Source organism: Oncorhynchus tshawytscha, linkage group LG27 (genome assembly GCF_018296145.1).
Source record: "Oncorhynchus tshawytscha isolate Ot180627B linkage group LG27, Otsh_v2.0, whole genome shotgun sequence".
Taxonomy (NCBI): domain Eukaryota; kingdom Metazoa; phylum Chordata; class Actinopteri; order Salmoniformes; family Salmonidae; genus Oncorhynchus; species Oncorhynchus tshawytscha.
In genome coordinates, this window is record NC_056455.1 from 4747610 (window position 1) to 4768928 (window position 21319).

Below are 21319 nucleotides of genomic sequence, written 5' to 3' on the forward strand. Positions count from 1 at the left end.
GTGCTCATTTGTGGAGGATGGGAAAATGGGGGTAGCCTCTCTCTCTCTCTCCTCTCTCTCTCCCTTGCATTTACCTGTCATTGTGGAAATTGCAGCTGAGCTCTAATGGCCATGGTGACATACACACCACCAATCTGATACTGAGCCCTGAGGGTCAATCATGCACACGCACATGCACACACAAATAAATATAGTTGACATAATTATACAGTATAGCCTGTTCGGTCATGACACGGATACATTGCCCTACAGAAACGGATACTTCGCCCTCATTAGCATGTGTTTATGTGCATGGACAAATGGACTCAGTCACATTACCATACACATTGCAGTAGGAGAATGTCTGTACTTGAGTGCTATGTAAGCAATAAGCCACGGGGGGTATATGGCCAATATCCCACGGGTAAGGGCTGTTCTTACGCACAACGCAACACAGAGTGCCCGGACACAGTCCTTAGCCGTGGTATACTGGCCATATATCACGAACCCCGAGGTGTCTTATTGCTGTTATAAACTGGTTACAACGTAATTAAAGCAGTAAAAATAAATGTTTTGTCACACCCGTATATGGTCTAATATACCACCGCTTTCAGCCAATCAGCATTTAGGGAACAGACTACCCAGTTTATAAAAGAGTGTATAGCCTACAGCTAAAAACTATCATATTGTTAGTCTGAGGTCTCCTCTTAGCTGAACGTCATTAAACACACTCACTCTCTCTCCTGGATGTAAGGCAGGCTTGATAGGTGACATTCAAACAGTGTCCTGGATGTAAGGCAGGCTTGATAGGTGACATTCAAACAGTGTCCTGGATGTAAGGCAGGCTTGATAGGTGACATTCAAACAGTGTCCTGGATGTAAGGCAGGCTTGATAGGTGACATTCAAACAGTGTCCTGGATGTAAGGCAGGCTTGATAGGTGACATTCAAACAGTGTCCTGGATGCAAGGCAGGCTTGATAGGTGTCATTCAAACAGTGTCCTGGATGTAAGGCCAGGCTTGATAGGTGACATTCAAACAGTGTCCTGGATGTAAGGCAGGCTTGATAGGTGTCATTCAAACAGTGTCCAGGTGTCTGAGAACATCCCTGTTCTCAGACACCACTGTCACTCTGAAACCAGACTCATTGCTCTGCTCCTCAGTTACACTCTGTAGTAAGTACAAGGACTTTCTCTCAGGAGAAGGAAATGCAAATCTCTCCCCTTCATTTTTAAATGCCGTGTCCTCTCGGAAATCGAATTGAGGACTCATTTGCGTTGTGTTAGGCGAATAGCTCATACTGCTGAAAGTAGAAGATGGGTATAGGAACACACACACTGCTTCTGAGCTCATATCCAACCCTCTCTCCTCCCCATGTGTCAACTGGTTAATTGCAGGTGGAGGGAACAAGTCCTCTCAGTCCATGTCCCTGAATGAGCTTTGGAGTTTCACTGATTAGTTCTGCAATGTAACACTCGCTCCATTGTTTACAAAAGGTAGAGAATACGCAGCAGAGAAAATGAAGCTTTGGTTTCAGGCTCCTGATTAGATCTCAGAACAGTTGTTCTGTCTCCCTCATTTCCTAAATTGTCTTGTGTTTGCTTGATTTCACCTCTGCAATCAAGTCCACTAATTGCTTCCAATTTTAATCTCCAGCTGTGTCTGATATTATAGTGCATCAAAGATAAGATTTTTAAAAAAAAAATATATATATATATATATATATAAATTCTCTGAAAGGAACTGTCTCTGTGGGAGTTGTAAAGGGGCTCCATGCTTGATGCAACATATCTATTTCTTCAGATGCATTCAGATGTTATCTCATTGGCTAGCTCCTTGTTTGATTCTCCCACTGGCTAGCTAGTGTGGTGCAGTCAGTGGGGCTGCTAACCACTGTGTGTGTGTGTGTGTGTGTGTGTGTGTGTGTGTGTGTGTGTGTGTGTGTGTGTGTGTGTGTGTGTGTGTGTGTGTGTGTGTGTGTGTGTGTGTGTGTGTGTGTGTGTGTGCGTGCGCGTGCTTGCGTGTGTGTGTGCGTGTGTCTGTGTGCATACCCACCATCGAAATGGGTAACCTTGCCTGGGGCAGAGTCACCACTGGGAGCTTGGCCGACATCAGGAGCCAAATCATGTCCTGCTACAGCCGCCTGCAGAACAAAACCCACTCCAGCTGGTAAGCGAGTCCACTTTGTCCCCACATCACCAATGCCATGCTTTAACCCAGATGGATGCTATACTTACATTGTTGCCTAGCCAACCAAGAAGGAGCGAGTCTGTGAAAAACGGAATCAAGGTTAACACCCAGCCTTGGCTGAGGCCTCCCATAATCTATTCTGTCCACCTACACTTACTGAATGGAAGAGCACTCTGACCTCTCTCTCTCTCCCTCTCTCTCACTCTCTCTCTCAGCCTTTCATTTAGACAAAACGTTGTAGTTACTGCATGGTAGAACTGCAGATTCAAGGCTACAGCTCCTAGGTTTTGTGTGTGCTGGTATAATGACAGGCCTGTGTAGTAATGAGCTTGGTCCACACTTCCCACACACTGTGGTATCTGCTGTTCTAGAATGTGGCGTTCCATCCTCTTTGATAGATACAGGTAAAATAGCTAAATTAACCAGAATGGTCAGTGTAGTGTAGGGCTAGCCAGCCACTTAGCAGTTCAATTCTTATTTCACCTGAGGCAGCGGAATATCCTCAAATTGGTAGGGGATTTAATTTTGGTTCCATATACTTTTAAAATAATAATTTGTGTACTTGCAGCATTTTGCTTTCTGTGAAAGTGGCAGGATGGGGCCACCCGGGTGGCTCAGTGGTCTCATTGCAGTGCTAGCTGTGCCACCAGAGATTCTGGGTTCGAGCCCAGGCTCTGTCACAGCCGGCCGTGACCGAGAGGTCCATGGGGCGACGCACGATTGGCTCAGCGTCTTCCGGGTCAGGGAGAGTTTGGCTGGCAGGGATATCCTTGTCTCATCGCGCACTAGTGACTCCTGTGGCGGGCCGGGCGCAGCGCACACTGACCAGGTCGCCAGGTGTACGGTGTTTCCTCCGACACATTGGTGCCAAAATAGGGGAAATAGGAATAGGGAAATAGGGGAGAAAAATGGGCTAAAGTAAATCATAATAAAAAGAAAGTGGCAGAATTAGTAATAGCAATGGAAGGGTTGAATTGAACGAAGGATGTCACTCACTGCAATTTCCTAGTGAAAAGCATGAGCTGACACACACACACAAAAATGTTTGTGGAGGGGCTGACTAACCATGAGTAAGCAGTAAAAAAACAATAAGATATATAGAAAGGAAGTTGCACACTCTATATGCTCCCAACAATTGAATGGGCAAAACCAATCTACTTAAAGGAGATGATTGTGGACTACAGGAAAAGGAGGACCGAGCACGCCCCCATTCTCATCGACGGGGCTGTGGTGGAGCAGGTTGTCCACATCACCAACAAACTAACATGGTCCAGGCACACCAAGACACTCGTGAACAAAACCTATTCCCCCTCAGGAGACTGAACAGATTTGGCATGGGTCCTCAGATCCTCAAAAGGTTCTACAGCTGCACCATCGAGAGCATCCTGATTGGATGCATCACTGCCTGGTATAGAAACTGTTCGGCCTCCGACCACAAGGCACTACAGATAATAGTGCGTACATTCCAGTACATCACGGCGGCCAAGCTTCCCGCCATCCATGACCTCTATACCAGGCGGTGTCAGAAGAAGGCCCTAAACATTGTCAAAGACTCAAAAGACTCCAGGTACAAGAGGCTTCTAAACAGCTTCTACCCCCAAGCCACAAGACTCCTGAACATCTAATCAAATGGCTACCCAGACTATTACCCCCCCCCCCTTTTACGTTGCTGCTACACTTTCGTCACGTTAATAGTCACTTTAATAACTACCTACATGTACATATTACCTCAATTACCTCGACTAACCGGTGCCCCGCACATTGACACTGTTCAGGTACCCCCTGTATATAGCCTCGCTATTGTTATTTTACTGCTGCTCTTGAATCCTTTGTCAAATTTAGTTGTTTTTGTCTTCTTAAAACTGCATTTTTGGTTACCCCATCAGGTAATGAGACACAGGCCACTCCGGATAGGGTGTCACACATCCATCCAATCTAATGGAGCGTGCTCTGTCTCCACCAACTCTCTGCTCCTCTGGACTGCTCAGGATCAGGCGTATATCAGGTGTCAGGATGGGATGCTGCAAGGTGGTCCTGCCTTTGTAGAATGACGACTTGAATGATAATTGTATGTGCACGTGTTTGTGCTTTATTATACAACGGGTGGGTCTAATCCTGAACGCTAATTGGTTAAAACCGCAGTCCAGACAATGTTTTTTTAAGCAATAAGGCCCGAATGGGTGTGGTATATGGCCAATATACCACGGCTCAGGGCTGTTCTTTAAGAACTAAGCAATGCAGCGTGCCTGGATACAGCCCTTAGCCATGGTATATTGGCCATATACCACAAACCCCCAAGGTGTCTTATTGGTATTATAAACTGGTTACCAACATAATTAGAGAAGTAAGAATAAATGTTTGTCATACCCGTGGTATACGGTCTGATAAACCATGGCTGTCAGCCAATCAGCATTAAGGGCTTGAACCATCAAGTTAATAATCCACAAGTGACCACCGGCTAAATCTATGACATGCCTATTTACTCTGTTCCATCTGACTGTACAATCCACTGTCTCATCAGCCCAGTCAGGCAATTTATAAACTTAATCTCCACTATAAAAAGCAAATAGACATTATCTCACATTTCTTTTAGACTAACATTTTCAACAGTTGAGATTTGTATAAACCTTGCTGTTTGTCTCTCCAACATTTTCAACATTGTTTCAATATTCAGATTTTTTCTCCAGCTGTCCCATAGTAATGAACGTGTCGGGTGTCGGGACGAGGCAGACAGGCTGGCAGCGTTTCTCAGCTAGCAGAAGTCATGAATCAGCTGGCAAAATTTTAATGGATATATACAAGGAAATATCAATTGAAAAAAAGGTCAAAAGAAACTAAATGCAGTCTTTCCAGCTTCAGTTTGAAGTGATTATGTTAGCAGTGTTGTTGGCTATCTCCTCTGAACAACTGTGTCCTGACGAGAGCACATTTACAATGCCAGGTGAAATCGCGCCTCATTAGCTCGTTGCTTTGGATGTATCCAAATAAATGTCACTAGAAAACAGTTTAAACAAATGCAAATGCAGCTACCGTTGTTATTCTGGCTGCATTTTTTTTGACGTGACTGTAAGTTAGCTGTAGTTGGCTAGCTAGCAAGCAAGGGATAAGAACGTTGCCAGCCAGTATGGCAATGGAACATTGAACGACTGGGTCGCATCCATGGATACAGAACAAAAAGACTGAATGACTGGGTTGCGTCTCTGGCAATCAAACCGATAGAATGAACGATCAGCCGGCATAGTTAGCAACCCTAGTTCTGAGTCGGGACGATATCTTGTGGAAGGATGAAATAGTATGAATAAATTCAGAAAAATAACATATTCTTCCTTCAAGTGTCATTAATATTCCTTGAGCAAACTTTTTCTTGATTAAGAATATTGTAGCTCATTGTTGAGACAACAGTATTTCAGTTGTACATTTCATGTTCGTTACACATTCCGGTGACATTGCTGTTCTGAACACACAGGATACATACACTACATGACCAAAAGTATGTGGACACCTGCTTGTCAAACATCTCATTCCAAAATCATGGGCATTAATATGGAGTTGTTCTCCCCTGTGCTGCTATAACAGCCTCCACTCTTCTGGGAAGGCATTCCACTAGATGTTGGAACATTGCTGCGGGGGCTTGCAACATAGTGATATATTCGTATATACTGTACAATGAGGAATTCAACTACAAAATAGTCGTCTTCCCCCATTTTTTTAACCATTGCCACCACCCACAAGGTGTAATAACAACAACAATAAATAAGAATAAGATAATAGATACAAAACAAAAACATGAAGAACATAAATCAACCAACTCTAACTAGCACATGTAGGTCAGTATGCAAGTGTGTGTGCATGGACTTTGCAGATATATTTCTCACATGTGCAGCACATAGTATTTGTTTTACAGTCCTTCATGGGGGGCAGAATTGGAATCTCCTCCTCTTGCCTGCCCCAGCTACAGTCTCAGGTGGATCAGGACAAGATTCAGCCCCCTGAACAGCTTTCACAAGTGCTGCAGAGGCTGCTGTGCGTGGGAGGCGCTCCCTTCTTTCAATGTGTGGGTTTACAAGTGCCTTTCCCAGCTGCTCCAGGAACAGCCTCCTCTTGTTCCGCTTATCAGGCATCCAGGTAGGGTTGATCTTGTTCCATATCACAAAGGCATTGTGATATGGGCCAGCGGGGAGTTATCCTCCTGCAGCTGTATGTTCCAATCACCTTGTCCAGGTTGTCCACGCCTCCTTTGTTGTGGTTGTAGTCCAGGATGATGGCTGGCTTCCTGTCCTCACGATCACTGATCTCAGCCGTTTTGTGCAGTGTGCTCAGGAGGACCACATTCTTGTTCCTCTTTGGGAGGTAAGAAACTAGAGTGCTGGTGGGGGTGAAGGCAAACTTTAATGAGAAGGCCTCTCTCCCCCTTGTTGCGAGGAGTCCAGGGGGGAGCTCAGGCTTGTTCTTTCTAACTGTACCAACCATGGTGATCTTCCTCTTCAGGGGCTGCTGGCTGAGTTCAATCAGTAGCACACATAATCTCAATTTCTCATTGTGTGTGTGTGTGTGTGTGTGTGTGTTTGTGGTTTTTGTGGTGTGTAAATGATTTTATAACTGCTGGGTCAAAAATGACCCTAAGGTGATGTTTCACTTTTTCTAATGTTGGGGTCACTCTAGGAAAAGCCATCAAAGTTCAAGTTGAAAAAATATCATTTAGGGAGTTTTCTCTGCTGTTAAACACAGTGGTGGGTCATTTTTTTACCCTTTAGACAGCGCAAGGGTTAAGTATCAAAATATCATATTTCTTATATTACAGTTTTTCCCAACTGTTTTAAGACCAGTTTTCTGAAACTTCATCTCAGGTACTCAAAACTCTAAACACAAAACAGTTAGCCAATTTCTCCAACCCCCGCAGACATCTTGCAAAATGAAACACAGCAATCATAATCATGTCCTCCCTGCTCAAAATGAAACTCTGCATACAAATGAGACATACACACACATGAATCTAACTTAGCGACAACCGAGATCACACTAATGTGACATATTCAAAACACCACTTACTATCAGAACCTATTTCAGTGAAAAGACTAAGATGTTGTTGTTATATTGTATATTGTTTGTGTGTACTCAAATAAGAAAAAAAATGCAAAAATACAGTAAATATATTTTGCATATGCAAAGGAATAAAAATATGCCTATTCTGTACTGCTTATTAGATCAATTGTACGGAATAGATCAACTGTAGAAATATAGTAAAATCAGAAGTCAAGAAACCACTGCGAAAACAAAATCAGTCATGTCTGTTGTTTTAGTCCAGCCCCAGTTTTTCATTAACATCACAGGCGATATATTCTCCATGACCAGACAGCGGGGGAAATATCTTCTGGCATGACGCATCCACCCCAGACTGGACTCTGCTGGAAAGTCACCACGGGCCATTGCCTGGAGAAGGGCCATACGTTTGTGGGGTTTGTAATCATACACCTTGCACTCCCATGCTGAAAACAACTCCTCAATGGGGTTGAGAAATGGGCAATATTTTTTATTTTATTTAATATTTTTTTAACTAGGCAAGTCAGTTAATCCTTATTCACAATGACGGCCTAATATTGTGGGAGATGGTTATGGAGTCAGTTGCGGACCTGAGAAGCCCGATGGAAACTCACATTGTTCGAAATTAGAACATACATTTGCTGCTCTGGATCACCTGGCACTCTCTGCTCTGGCTGAAAAAGGTTGTCATGTAAGGTGTTCAGGAAACTAAGGAGATGGGCAGTGTTGTATGGTCCAAAAGTGGTAATGGCGGTGGAGGACCCCGTTGTGGCTCATAGCTGCGCATATTGTGGCATTTCCCCCTTCGCTGGCCAGGTACCTCAATGACGGCCCTTTTACAACACAGGCCCTGCTGGTCCATCACGACTGGTCTGCCGACGTAACAGCACGAGGGGGCTACAACAGACTTCTTCCGTCATGATGTCCCTCTAAGGCCCTTCTGCTAGCTTGCTAGCCCCGGCCCGCTAGCTGTCTGAATCGCCATGTCTCCAGCCCGCCGAGCTACTCACTGGACCCCTATGATCCCTCGGCTACGCATGCCTCTCCTTAATGACAATATGCCTCGTCCATTTTGCTTAGCGTTTATTGCCTTATTTCACTAACCCTTTCGTTCCACCTCCCACACATGTGGTGACCTCGCCTAGATTAAATTATGTTTCTAGAGACAATATCTCTCTCATCGTCACTCAATGCATAGGTTTACCTCCACTGTACTCACATCCTACCATACCTTTGTCTGTACATTATGCCTTGAATCTATTCTACTGTCAATCACCACATTATTATCGGCAGACTCAACAGCCTTGGTTTCGCAAATGACTGCCTTGCCTGGTTCGCTAACTACCTCTCAGAAAGAATTCAGTGTGTACAATTGGAGGTCCCGTTGTCCTGACCTCTGGCAGTCTCTATGGGGGTGCCACAGGGTTCAATTCTCGGGCCGACTCTTTTCTCTGTATACATCAATGATGTCGCTCTTGCTGCTGGTGATTCACTGATCCACCTCTACGCAGACGACACCATACTTCTGGCCCTTCTTTGGACACTGTGCTAACTAACCTCCAGACGAGCTTCAATGCCATACAACTCTCCTTCCGTGGCCTCCATCTGCTCTTAAATGCAAGTAAAACTAAATGCATGCTCTTCAACTGATTGCTGCCCACACCTGCCCGCCCGTCCAGCATCACTACTCTGGACGGTTCTGACTTAGAATATGTGGACAACTACAAATACCTAGATGTCTGGTTAGACTGTAAACTCTCCTTCCAGACTCACATTAAGTATCTCCAAAATGTAATCTAGAATCGGCTTCCTATTTCGCAACAAAGCATCCTTCACTCATGCTGCCAAACATACCCTCTATCCTACTGATCCTCGACTTCGGCGATTTCAAAATAGCCTCCAACTCTCTACTCAGCAAATTGGATGCAGTCTATCACAGTGCCATCCGTTTTGTCAAAGCCCCATATACTACCCACCACTTTGACCTGCATGCTCTCATTGGCTGGGCCTCGCTACGTACGTCGCCAAACCCACTGGCTCTAGGTCATCTACAAGTCATTGCTAGGTAAAGCACCGCCTTATCTCAGCTCACTGGTCACCATAGCAGCACCCACCCATAGCACGCGCTCCAGCAGGTATATTTCACTGGTCACCCACAAAGCCAATTCCTCCTTTGGCCACCTTTCCTTCCAGTTCTCTACTGCCAATGACTGGAACGAACTGCAAAAATCACTGAAGCTGGAGACTCATATCTCCCTCACTAACTTTAAGCACCAGCTGTCAGAGCAGCTCACAGATCACTGCACCTGTACATAGCACAACTGTAAATATCCCATCCAACTACCTGATCGCCATACTGTTATTTATTTTGCTCCTTTGCACCCCAGTATCTTTACTTGCACACTTATCTTCTGCACATCTATCACTCCAGTGTTTAATTATTATGTTGTAATTTATTTCACCACTATGGCCTATTTATTGCCTTATCTCCCTTGTCCTACAACATTTGCACACACTGTATATAGAATTTTTCTATTGTGTTATTGACTGTATGTTTGGTTATTCCATGTGTAACTCTGTGTTGTTGTTTGTGTCGCACTGCTTTGCTTTATCTTGGCCAGGTCGCAGTTCTAAATGAGAACTTGTTCTCAGCTGGCCTACCTAGTTAAAATAAAGGTGAAATATATATATATATATTTTTAAATGGCGCATTGACCAATGATGTTCCTTCCTCTTCTCCTCACCTTCGCTAAATTCAATCCAGCCTCATCTATGAATATGAGTTCCTGGGGGAACAATTCCATTATTCTCTGAAATGACAGTAAAATACAATACTTGCTGTATGGTAAAGTTCATTGGCAACATCACTGAGTCTAATGTTTCAAGAGTGTAATACTAGTACATTACTTGCCAATATTCGTACCGTTTATCCTTCACTTCGTACCGTTTATTCCTTTCAAATGGGGCTCTGTTTCGTCCGAAGATGGTGTTCCTTAAGGATGCGGACAATGGTTGATAAGCTCACTCTGATATTATGGAAGACGGCAGAGTTTTCAATAATCTGTTGTTGGATTTCAGTCTCATGGCATTATTTTCAACTACCATTGGCACAATGGCAGCCTCCTGTATGTCTGTAAATAGATGCGTTCTACCACCACGTGGGGGTCGTCTTTCAGTTCTACAAAAACAAAATAGCATGCAGTACAGTAAACACTACAGTATACACGATAAACATGTACAAAGAAGTATAGCTCCTTATTTCATAAATACACACATGAAACATTTTGTTACATTGTTTCCCCTTACAGTATGTATTGGAACCTACAGTCTTTACTGTGCTTTATGTTGTACTACTGTCAAGCAGTAAGAGTAGTCGATACGTACTGCAGACATTTGACCTACCTATTCTTATTTTGGAACGTCCGGATGATGGATGGCTCAGATTGGGCTGCACTCTCTGCCCAGCCTTTATTTAGGTGATTGCTAGTTCTCAAAGATTAGGGTTTAGGTGGTGAATATTGAAGAATTATGGAGAAAAAAACATTTGTAGAAGGATATTGAGAGTCATTTTTGGTGACTTTTCAAAGGACCTTCTACTCCAAAATGAGTGAAAATAAAATGATGTTGACACCATCTAAAACAGAGAGCACTTACTCTTTTACCATAGCCGATACATGGTACATATTATCAGGCAGGTGTGCTATTAGCAATAAGCATTACCATCTTTAGCCCAACTGATGTAAAATAACATTGTGTACAGTGCATTGATGGATGTATAAAATGAATGCATGTGACAAAGTAGGAACATTTAGTAAGCTGTATTGACACAAAGCGTACAAAAGCAGACAATTTATAGCTTGAAACTCCATCAACAGTCCTATCTTTGTCTGTCCCTGTCTCTGTTTCTCTATCCCTGTCTGGGGTGGCAGGTAGCCTAATGGTTAGAGCGTTGGGCCAGTAACTGAAAGGTTGCTGGATAGAATCCCCGAGCTGACAAGGTACAAATCTGTTGTTCTGAGCAAGGCAGTTAACCCACTGTTCTCCGAGTGCCGCGGATGTTGATTAAGGCAGCCCCCCGCACCTCTCTGATTCAGAGGGGTTGGGTTAAATGCAAAAGCCACATTTCAGTTGTACAAATGACTAGGTATCCTCCTTTCTCTGTCCTTGTCTCTAATTCTCTGACCCTGCCTCAGTTGTTGTTGTCATTGACTTGAATAGCAGATGTCACACCTCAGTCTTCTTTTTTTGTTGGCCACCTCCTCCTGCGATGGCCCATCTACTGCCACCCTGCAACATACAGTTGAAGTCGGAAGTTTACATACACCTTAGCCAAAAACATTTAAACTCAATTTTTCAATTTCCTGACATTTAATCCTAGTAAAAAGTCCCTGTCTTAGGTCAGTTAGGATCACCAATTTATTTTAAGAATGTGAAATGTCAGAATAATAGTAGAGAGTGATTTATTTCAGCTTTTATCCCTTTCATCACATTCCCAGTGGGTCAGAAGTTTACATACATTCAATTAGTATTTGGTAGCATTGCCTTTAAATTGTTAAACTTGGGTCAAATGTTTCGGGTAGCCTTCCACAAGCTTCCCACAATAAATGGGGTGAATTTTGGCCCATTCCTCCTGACAGAGCTGGTGTAACTGAGTCAGGTTTGTAAGGTCTCCTTGCTCGAACACGCTTTTTTCAGTTCTGCCCACAATTTTTCTATGAGATTGAGGTCAGGGCTTTGTGATGGCCACTCCAATACCTTGACTTTGTTGTCCTTAAGCCATTTTGCCACAACTTTGGAAGTATGCTTGCGGTCATTGTCCATTTGGAAGACCCATTTGTGATCAAGCTTTAACTTCCTGACTGAAGTCTTGACTGCTTCAATATATCCACATAATATAATATAATATAATATATTATATATATAATATATATTAAGCTCATGGGACCAACACTTTACATGTTGCTTTAAAAACAAATGTTCAGACAGAGGAGAAGAGGAGGAGGAGAAGATGGCTCATTAATTATACAGACAAAAACAATGTGTGTTTTGAAAAAAAGGAGACTTCATGAATCATTACTACAATATGGAAAAAAGTATTCAATCAAATTAGCAAGTATAATTGAAACTGAAATGTGTGATGACATTATCTTTCATTAATGGCACTTGATGTTGTATACACATTCCCAATACAAATATTTAATACTATCTGATTTTTCCAAATGCACATATATGGTTATTCGTTACAAGGGTTCACAATTATTATCAAATGGACAAATTATGAAAGACCGTCCGAAAGACATGCGAGGGAAAACAATGCCAACAATTGAAGAATGCAGAGTCCATAAGTGACATATGCTCATATTATTGAACAGGAAGTGGGTCTCTCCTTCTGCAAGTCCGTTTAGGTACACACACACATACTTCACATACACCACCCAAAACATTCATGTTGTCCCGAATGCCACTCTGGGCTCGTGTGGGTGGAACAGGCTTTGGTTTGTTAACCGTCTGTGTGAGATCGCATGTCCCCTTCTTATTGGAGAGAGAGAGAGAGAGACCCATGGTGGCCGGAGATGGCACAGCATGGGACGGGATCGCTGCATCCACCCTCCACTACCTCCCCCACCATCCTCCCAGCCTTTAATGTGTCTCTCATCACTCTGTTGACATGCCAGCACTTTCGTCATGTCCATGGTAATGGCTCATTCATGTTTACCTTCTTGTGCAAACATTCCCTGATCTATCCTTTCCCTTTTCTCTTTCAAGACTCTCAAGGGAGTTGTGATAATATATAACTTCATGACACATCTCTTGCCTTTGGTTTTGGTATCTTTACAGTAAATTTGTGTGGCATGCATGGAATTTTCAGTGGGATCATCATAGTGTTCAGATGATCAAAGAAATAATGTTGAAATTGCAATCAGTTTAATTACTGTATGTGTGCGCCTAAGCGTGCGCCTAAGTGGATTGGCTCACAAAGTAAATTATCCCACTAAGGATGTATACTGAGCTAAAATATAAATGCAACATGTAAAGTGTTGGTCCCATTTTTCATGAGCTGAAATAAAAGATACCGGAAATATTCCATACACACAAAATGCTTATTTCTCTCTGGTGCTGAGGAGTATTTCTGTCTGTAATAAAACCCTTCTGTGGGGAAAAATAATCATTCTGATTGGCTGGACCTGGCTCCCAAGTGGGTCGGCCTATGCCTTCACAGGCCACCCATGGCTGTGCCCTTGCCCAATCTTGAAATCCATAGATTAGAGCCTAATGAATTTATTTCAATTGACTGACTTCCTTCTATGAACCGTAACTTTGTAAAATATTTGAAATTGTTGCATGTTGCGTTTATGTTTTTGTTCAGTATATATGTGTCAATGCGAGAAATGGACGTCATATAAATGACAACACAGGCTACAACTCTGTCAAAGCACAATAGGCCTACAATACATATTTTATTTGATCAAAACTCGCCATAAATGGTTTGGATTATTAAGGTAGATGAGTGGAGCCTGAAACAAATTCAATATTTCTTTAAATTGGATTAAGAAAAGTATTGTTATTGCCAGATCACCCTGTTTTATATCTACATCAAACAACAATTCGTACCAAAAGTAGCGTTACAGTGAAAATGATCACTTTATTCAGCTATCTATTACTTTTGACTGCTCGATATTATCAGCGTCAACTAGTATGGTATGTCTCCATAATCCTTTGCGTCTCGCAATAGTTGCCAGTCATTCTGCCGACGAGACGAATGTGAGTGTTGAATGGAGTCAAATAACTAACTGCGAATTCTGGGTGGTTTATTTGGACCTGGCTTATTGATAGTTAAGTTTATTTTTAACTTGCACATTTCATTTCAGACAGTATGAAAGAGACAACAGCCAAGAGACGCGAGAAACCCAAGGACTCCAAGGCTGAGAAACAGAAGGATGCGGGCCCCGAGCCGCAGGATGTGGAGATGCCGGAGGAGGACTCCACCACTGCAGAAAAGAAACCCAAGGAACTTGATACCCTCACACTTGAAGGTAGCTAGCTAGGTGGTTAGCTGCGGTTTAACACAAACACTGGAAAGGATACATTCAAACTCAATGTCAGATACGGAATGTTGCAACTGCTTCGGGTTTTTGCTACCTAGCTAACGTCACTGTACCGAATGTTAGTTAGCAAGCTGCTGTTAGTCTATGTAGCTAGCTAGCTAATTTGCCTGTTTTAATTGGCAACACTTTGAAGTGTAACTATCGTTAGAGAATGTAGTTAGCTGACCTAGTTAGTCAAAACATATTGTAACAGGCTAACTGCGTTTAACGTTGGTCTGACTTTTAATTCACTCGCTATATTAGTAACAAGCTAGGTAGCTAACGTTAGCTAGCTAGCTATCTGGGTGCCTAACAACGAAATCCCCTAGTCATAGCTAGCCAGCTAGCTAGTTAATCAGTTTGCTAGCAATGTTAACTTAAATTTGTGTCAGTTGGAAATCACTTTACTGCCGTAACCTGTCAAAGCAGTACTTTTATAGTTTTGTGTATCCAATTGTAGCTACCTAGCTTGACAGGTCATTGTATTTACAAATCTTTTCAGTTTTGAATTGAGGGAAAGAACTGACATTAGCTGTCAGATTGTTTGTTTTTTATCACTCTTCCATAAGTCTCTCCTTATGACCTTTACTCCTCCAACTCCCGTTGCAGACATCAAGGAGCATGTGAAGCAGATAGAGAAGGCTGTGTCGGGCAAGGAGCCTCGCTTTGTACTGAGGGCCCTGCGTGCCCTGCCCTCCACCAGCCGCCGCCTCAACCCCAACGTGCTGCACAAGGCTGTGTCTGGCTTCTACACCTCCAACGCCGCTGGCAAAGAGTTCCTACTCAGCTTCCTAGAGGAGGTATGATGAGTGCAGATAGAAAAGACTGGTACTACTATTACTACTTCTATTGCTGAGAAACCTTGCCTATGAACTATTACTCATTGCCTTTATCTCTGTCTCCTTTTACCCACTTGACTCCTTTGGTCCCTTTCTGTCTGCTTCTTTCTTTCCTTTTCCCTCCTCTACCCACACCCTCTCCCCTCCATCTCTTGCATCCATCCAGCCCATGGACACTGAGGGAGATGTCCAGTTCAGGCCCCGTACAGGGAAGGCAGCTGCCACCCCCCTGATCCCTGAGGCGGAGGCCTACCTGCAGCTGCTCCTGCTGGTTTATCTCACCAACAACAAACGCTACACAGAGGTGGGCTGACGGGAGTTCACACTCTCTCTCTGTCTATCGCATGCCTCTGTCTCTCGCTCTCATGCATGCACAGTACATATTTATGTTGGATTGAGCTCTAAATTCTCTTTGGTATATACAATGCTCACCACACAGTAGTCCTTAGAAATAAATGTCTGGATTAATTCCCGACTGCCTGTCTTGGTGGTTAGCTTCTCACTTTTCTCTCTGTAGGCCCAGAAAGTGTCAGATGAGCTCTTGCAGAAGATCGGACCTCAGAACCGGCGTGCTCTGGACCTGGTGGCCGCTAAGTGTTACTACTACCACTCCCGCGTCTACGAGTTCCTCAACCAGCTGGACACTGTGCGTAGGTAAGCCCACCAACACTTTCACTGACTGTTTTTGTTTTTTCTGACTTAAACACATAGTGGGGAAAGATGGAGGTTGTCTCAGAAGGCAGTTGGCCAGTTTGAACCCATGCAGGTTAAAATGTAATGCCTTCGATCGATTTTAAACTAAAAACCCTTCTCTCTCAGTTTCCTGCACACGCGCCTGAGGACGGCCACCTTGCGGCACGACGCCGACGGCCAGGCCACGCTGCTCAACCTGCTGCTGAGGAACTACCTGCAGTACAACCTGTACGACCAGGCTGAGAAGCTGGTGTCCAAGTCAGTCTTCCCTGAGCTGGCCAACAACAACGAGTGGGCCCGCTACCTCTACTACACAGGTGAGAGGGACTGGGAAGGAGAGGGACTGGGAAGGAGAGGGACTGGGAAGGAGAGGGACTGGGAAGGAGAGGGACTGGGAAGGAGAGGGACTGGGAAGGAGAGGGACTGGGAAGGAGAGGGACTGGGAAGGAGAGGGACTGGGAAGGAGAGGGACTGGGAAGGAGAGGGACTGGGAAGGAGAGGGACTGGGAAGGAGAGGGACTGGGAAGGAGAGGGACTGGGAAGGAGAGGGACTGGGAAGGAGAGGGACTGGGAAGGAGAGGGACTGGGAAGGAGAGGGACTGGGAAGGAGAGGGACTGGGAAGGAGAGGGACTGGGAAGGAGAGGGACTGGGAAGGAGCCCTAAGCATACCAATTTCTGTTGGCATAAGGCGTCACCCGTGATAAAACTGTATACATTTTACTAGTAAGACATCAGAAGTTTAGTTTAATCACATTCAATTGAATTATGTTTATCGGGCCTCTACAGGTTTTCAAGTGACCATAAGAAACTGCCTCAGAATATGAGTGAATTTGTAGTTGTGGCTTAGTTTGCTGCTTTTCCACTCTGATCATTCTCTCCTTCAACCCTCCAGGTCGTATCAAGGCCATCCAGCTGGAGTACACAGAGGCCAGGAGGACCCTGACCAACGCCCTGAGGAAGGCCCCCCAACACACAGCTGTGGGCTTCAAACAGACAGTTAGTACACCCAGCATGCAGTTTTGTGTGCAATTATTACATTTTGCGCACACTTTTACGTTAGACTTTTAGCACTCTTATCCAGAGCGACTTACAGGAGCAATTAGGGTTAAGAACCTTGCTCAAGGGCACATCGAGAGATTTTCCACCTAGTCGTCACAGGGATTTGAACCAGAGAACTTTTGGTTACTGGCCCAATGCTCTTAACCACTAGGCTACCTTATTAAAAAGGAGAAACTATTGTTAAGGTTTTAAAGTTGTCACTCAAATTTCCCATAGTGTGTTGCCTGACAATATATTGTCAATCAATCTAACTTTATTTGTACAGCACATTTCTTACAAGGGATGATGCATTTCATATTTCTTTTAATAATATTTAGTTTTAAATGTGTTTTTTTTTTTTTTTTCTCCTCATCATACACGAACAACAACTGAGACGCACACAATGACTACATCTCATCTGCCAAGACCCACATGCTAATGCTATTTCAATAATTCAGGGGATGCAGCCCACTGTATGCCACAAAATTCAGGTTGTTCACATCTTCTCTCTATCCCTATCAGGTTCACAAGTTGCTGATTGTGGTGGAGTTGTTGCTTGGGGAGATACCAGACAGGCTGCAGTTCCGCCAGGCTCCTCTGAAGAGATCACTAGCGCCCTACTTCCTGCTCACCCAGGGTAAATTGCCGGCAAGCTGGGTCATGAGAATGAGTCTTAAGCGCGAGTAAGATGTGAACCCTGGTCTCTGTTCCCACACAGCTGTCAGGACGGGTAACCTGGCCAAGTTCAACCAGGCCCTGGATCAGTTTGGAGAGAAGTTCCAGGCAGACGGCACCTATACCTTGATCATCCGCCTGCGACACAATGTCATCAAGACAGGTCAGTGACCAGGGCTTTCACTTCGGGCTCTTCTTCCACATTCTCAGATGGCTTCCTCTTCTTTTGAACAGTTTTTGGTCATGGCTCTTCATTTTTAACACGAGAATGACTTGTTGATATTTAACACCATCTCTCCCTGTAGGTGTGCGTATGATCAGCCTGTCATACTCGCGTATATCCCTGGCAGACATCGCTCAGAAGCTCCAGCTGGACAGTCCAGAGGATGCTGAGTTCATAGTGGCCAAGGTAACATGATATAATACAGCCATACTCAGTTGGTGGACCGCGATCCGAGCCCAGATTGGGGTCAATATGGTCTACGGGGGCGTGGATCAGAAAACCAGTCGGTATCTGGTGTGACCATTTGCCTCGTGCAGCGTGTCAGATCTCCTTCACATAGGGTTGATCAGGCTGATTGTGGAATGTTTTCCCACTCCTCTTCAATGGCTGTGTGAAGTGGCTGGATCTTGACTGGAACAGGAACACACTGTCATACATGTCAATCTACAGCATCCCAAACATGCTCAATGGGTGACATGTCTGAGTATGAAGCCCGAGGAAGAACTGGGACATTTTCAGCTTCCAGGAATTGTGTACAGATTCTTGCGACATGGCATTGTCATGATGAAACATGAGGTGATGGTGGCGCATGAATGGCATAACAATGGGCCTCAGGATCTCGTCACGGTATCTCTCTGCATTCAAATTGCCATCGATAAAATCCAATTGTGTTCGTTGTCCATATCTTATGCCTGCCCACACCCCTCCGCCCCATGGGGCACTCTGTTCACAACGTTGACATCAGCAAAGCGCTCGCCCACATGACTCCATACACGCCATCTACCCGTTAGTTGAAACCTGGATTCATCCATCAAGACCACACTTCTCCAGCGTGCCAGTGGCCATGGAAGGTGAGCAATTATCCACTGACGTCTGTTAGGATGCTTATCTGCAGTCAGGCAGGTCAAGACCCTGGTGAGGATGACGTGCATGCAGATGAGCTTCCCTGAGACTGTTTGTAGAGATTCTTTGGTTGTGCAAACCCACAGTTTCATCAGCTGCCCGGGTGGCTGGTCTCGGACGATTGAGTAGGTGAAGAAGCCGAATGTGGAGGTCCTTGGGCTGGCATGGTTGCATGTGGTCTGCAGTTGTGCGGCCGGTTGGACGTACTGCCAAATTGTCTAAAATGTCGGAGGTGGCTTATGGTAGAGAAATTAACATTACAGCTCTGGTGGAAATTCCTGTAGTCAGCATGCCAATTGTACACTCCCTTAACTTGACACATGTGGCTTTGTGCACCTGTGCAATGATCATGCTGTTTAATCAGCTTCTTGATTATGCCACACCTGCCGTGTGGCTGGAGAAATGCTCAATAACAGGGATGTAAACAAATTTGTGTGAAATAAGATTTTTGTGCTTATGAAACATGGGACCTTTTCATTTTTGTTCAGTATGTGTATGTATATATTGTACTTATATTGTACCTTAAGCTCATGATTTATCCCCACCGCCTGCTCTACATCAGCTCATACAAGGATTTCCTAAAGAGCATTAATAGAGAAGCACATCACTTGTGTGTGATAAATATGGAATGCAGTCAACTGTCCTAAGCCACTAGTGGCAAGGGAAAACTACCTCGGTCTCTTACTGATTTTCTTTCTCCCAACCTCATCCCTCTCTTCCAGGCTATCCGTGATGGAGTGATCGAAGCCAGCATCAACCATGAGAAGGGCTATGTTCAGTCTAAAGAGACCATGGACATCTACGGTACCAGGGAGCCCCAGCTGGCCTTCCACCAGAGGATCTCCTTCTGCCTGGACATACACAACATGTCTGTCAAGGCCATGAGGTTTCCACCCAAGGCTTACAACAAGGACCTAGAATCAGCAGAGGTGTGTACCAACTTTTTACTACTCCTTGACTTAGCCCATAAAATTGACTGTCGTGAGGGTTCTTTTGTAGGAGATAATATGAAATTGTTCTTTATCTGTGCTGCTGAACTACTGGTATGCTATATTTTACTGTTATGACCACAAGGGGGCAGTGTTAACTAGCTTTGTAATGTTATATTTGGGACTAGCATTTAGTCTGAAATTCTAACTGTCATTCTAAAATGTTAGCTATTTGCAAACTTAATCATTTTAAAGATGCACTATGCATAAATCACTCCACCATTTTCTGGTTGCTAAGTCTAAAAGTTTGCGAGATTCATTGTACCATCAAACCACTGAAATATCTTTTCCATAACCAAAAATATATTTTCAGCTGTTTGAAGCTGGTGTACAAAACCAAATTTAAAAGATGCAAAAACAAAACTTAAGAATGGGAGGCATAGAAATAGGGCACATAGAACAGATATACTGCTTAGACTTGCTTTCAATGAGAATGACAGATCTATAACACATTTCTGTGGGAATTTGGTCAGGTCTCCCAAAAAGTTACATACTGCAGCTTTAGTGTGTGTGTTTGCATTTCAGGAGCGCAGAGAGCGGGAGCAGCAGGACCTGGAGTTCGCCAAGGAGATGGCGGAAGATGACGATGACGGTTTCCCATGATCCTCTGAGAGGAACGAGTACAAGGATGCCTTATTGTTTTTCCCCTTTCTCTCCCCCCTCTTCTTCCTCCTCCCTCTTGTAATAGTTGTTTTGTTTATTTCTCTACAGACACAAGACCATTTATAACATATGTATGTTAGCATTGTAACATACAATAAGAACACCTCTATTCAACCCTACCACTGGTCCTCGTTGTCCCTGCTTTTAGACTTTGCGTGTCACTGTCAACTTGCTGGGAGAGGCATTTTGTGTATTATGTATTGAGGTTGGTTTTGCGTGCTGGCCTCAGTCTTTGTCAATTTAATCTAATTTGGGGAACACTTATTTGTACAGTGAATGTCTAGCAAACTAAGAGCCTTTTGGCACAGAGCAGCTTGTAAGTTTTTCTGTCAGGAATTTGTTGGCTCCTTGGTTGTTATTTTTGCTGCGCAATTCAATATCTTGACAGCAGCCCTTTCTAAAATGCAGATATGGAAACTCATATTTCAAAATACCTTGAGGAAATCAATGAATTTGTTGTCCCTCTTTAGAACTGTGTGCCGTTGAGCTCAACTAGTTAGATTTGTCTCTGCCTCATTATTCACGGCTCCTATTCCTTCCTCTGATTTCTTCATTTAGCTCCCTCTTCCTCCTGCCTCATAGGGTGCATCCCAATTATCTCTTTTGTTCCATTAGCTTCATGTATTTTAAAAGAAGTGACTGGTATAATAGTGCATTCGGAAAGTATTCAGACCCCATGACTTTTCTCACATATTGATACTTTAGCATATTTTTTCCCCTCAATCTACACACAATTCCCTAATATAATGACAAGCAAAAACAGGTGTTTAGAAAATTTGGCCAAATGTATAAATAACTGAAATACCACATTTACATAAGTATTCAGACCCTTTACTCAGTACTTTGTAGAAGTGCCTTTGGCAGTGCTTACAACCTAGTCTTCTTGGCACAGCTATATTTGGGGAGTTTCTCACATTCTCTGGAGATCCTCTCAATCTGTCAGGTTGGATGAGGAGTGTTAGCTGCACAGCTATTTTCAGGTCTCTCCAGAGATGTTTGATC

General features: G+C 43.9%; 1 protein-coding gene across 1 annotated transcript; it reads left to right on the plus strand.

The window, feature by feature from the left end:
* Window positions 1-13865: 13865 nt before the first annotated feature.
* Window positions 13866-20436, plus strand: LOC112225907 (26S proteasome non-ATPase regulatory subunit 3). The gene is made up of 12 exons (XM_024390037.2): window positions 13866-13970; window positions 14078-14242; window positions 14903-15093; window positions 15299-15436; window positions 15650-15786; window positions 15952-16142; window positions 16719-16822; window positions 17387-17501; window positions 17583-17702; window positions 17845-17948; window positions 19388-19594; window positions 20180-20436. Exons 2-12 carry the CDS (start codon window positions 14083-14085, stop codon window positions 20255-20257), a joined length of 1545 nt encoding a protein of 514 aa, XP_024245805.1. The 5' UTR covers window positions 13866-13970; window positions 14078-14082; the 3' UTR covers window positions 20258-20436.
* Window positions 20437-21319: the final 883 nt, after the last annotated feature.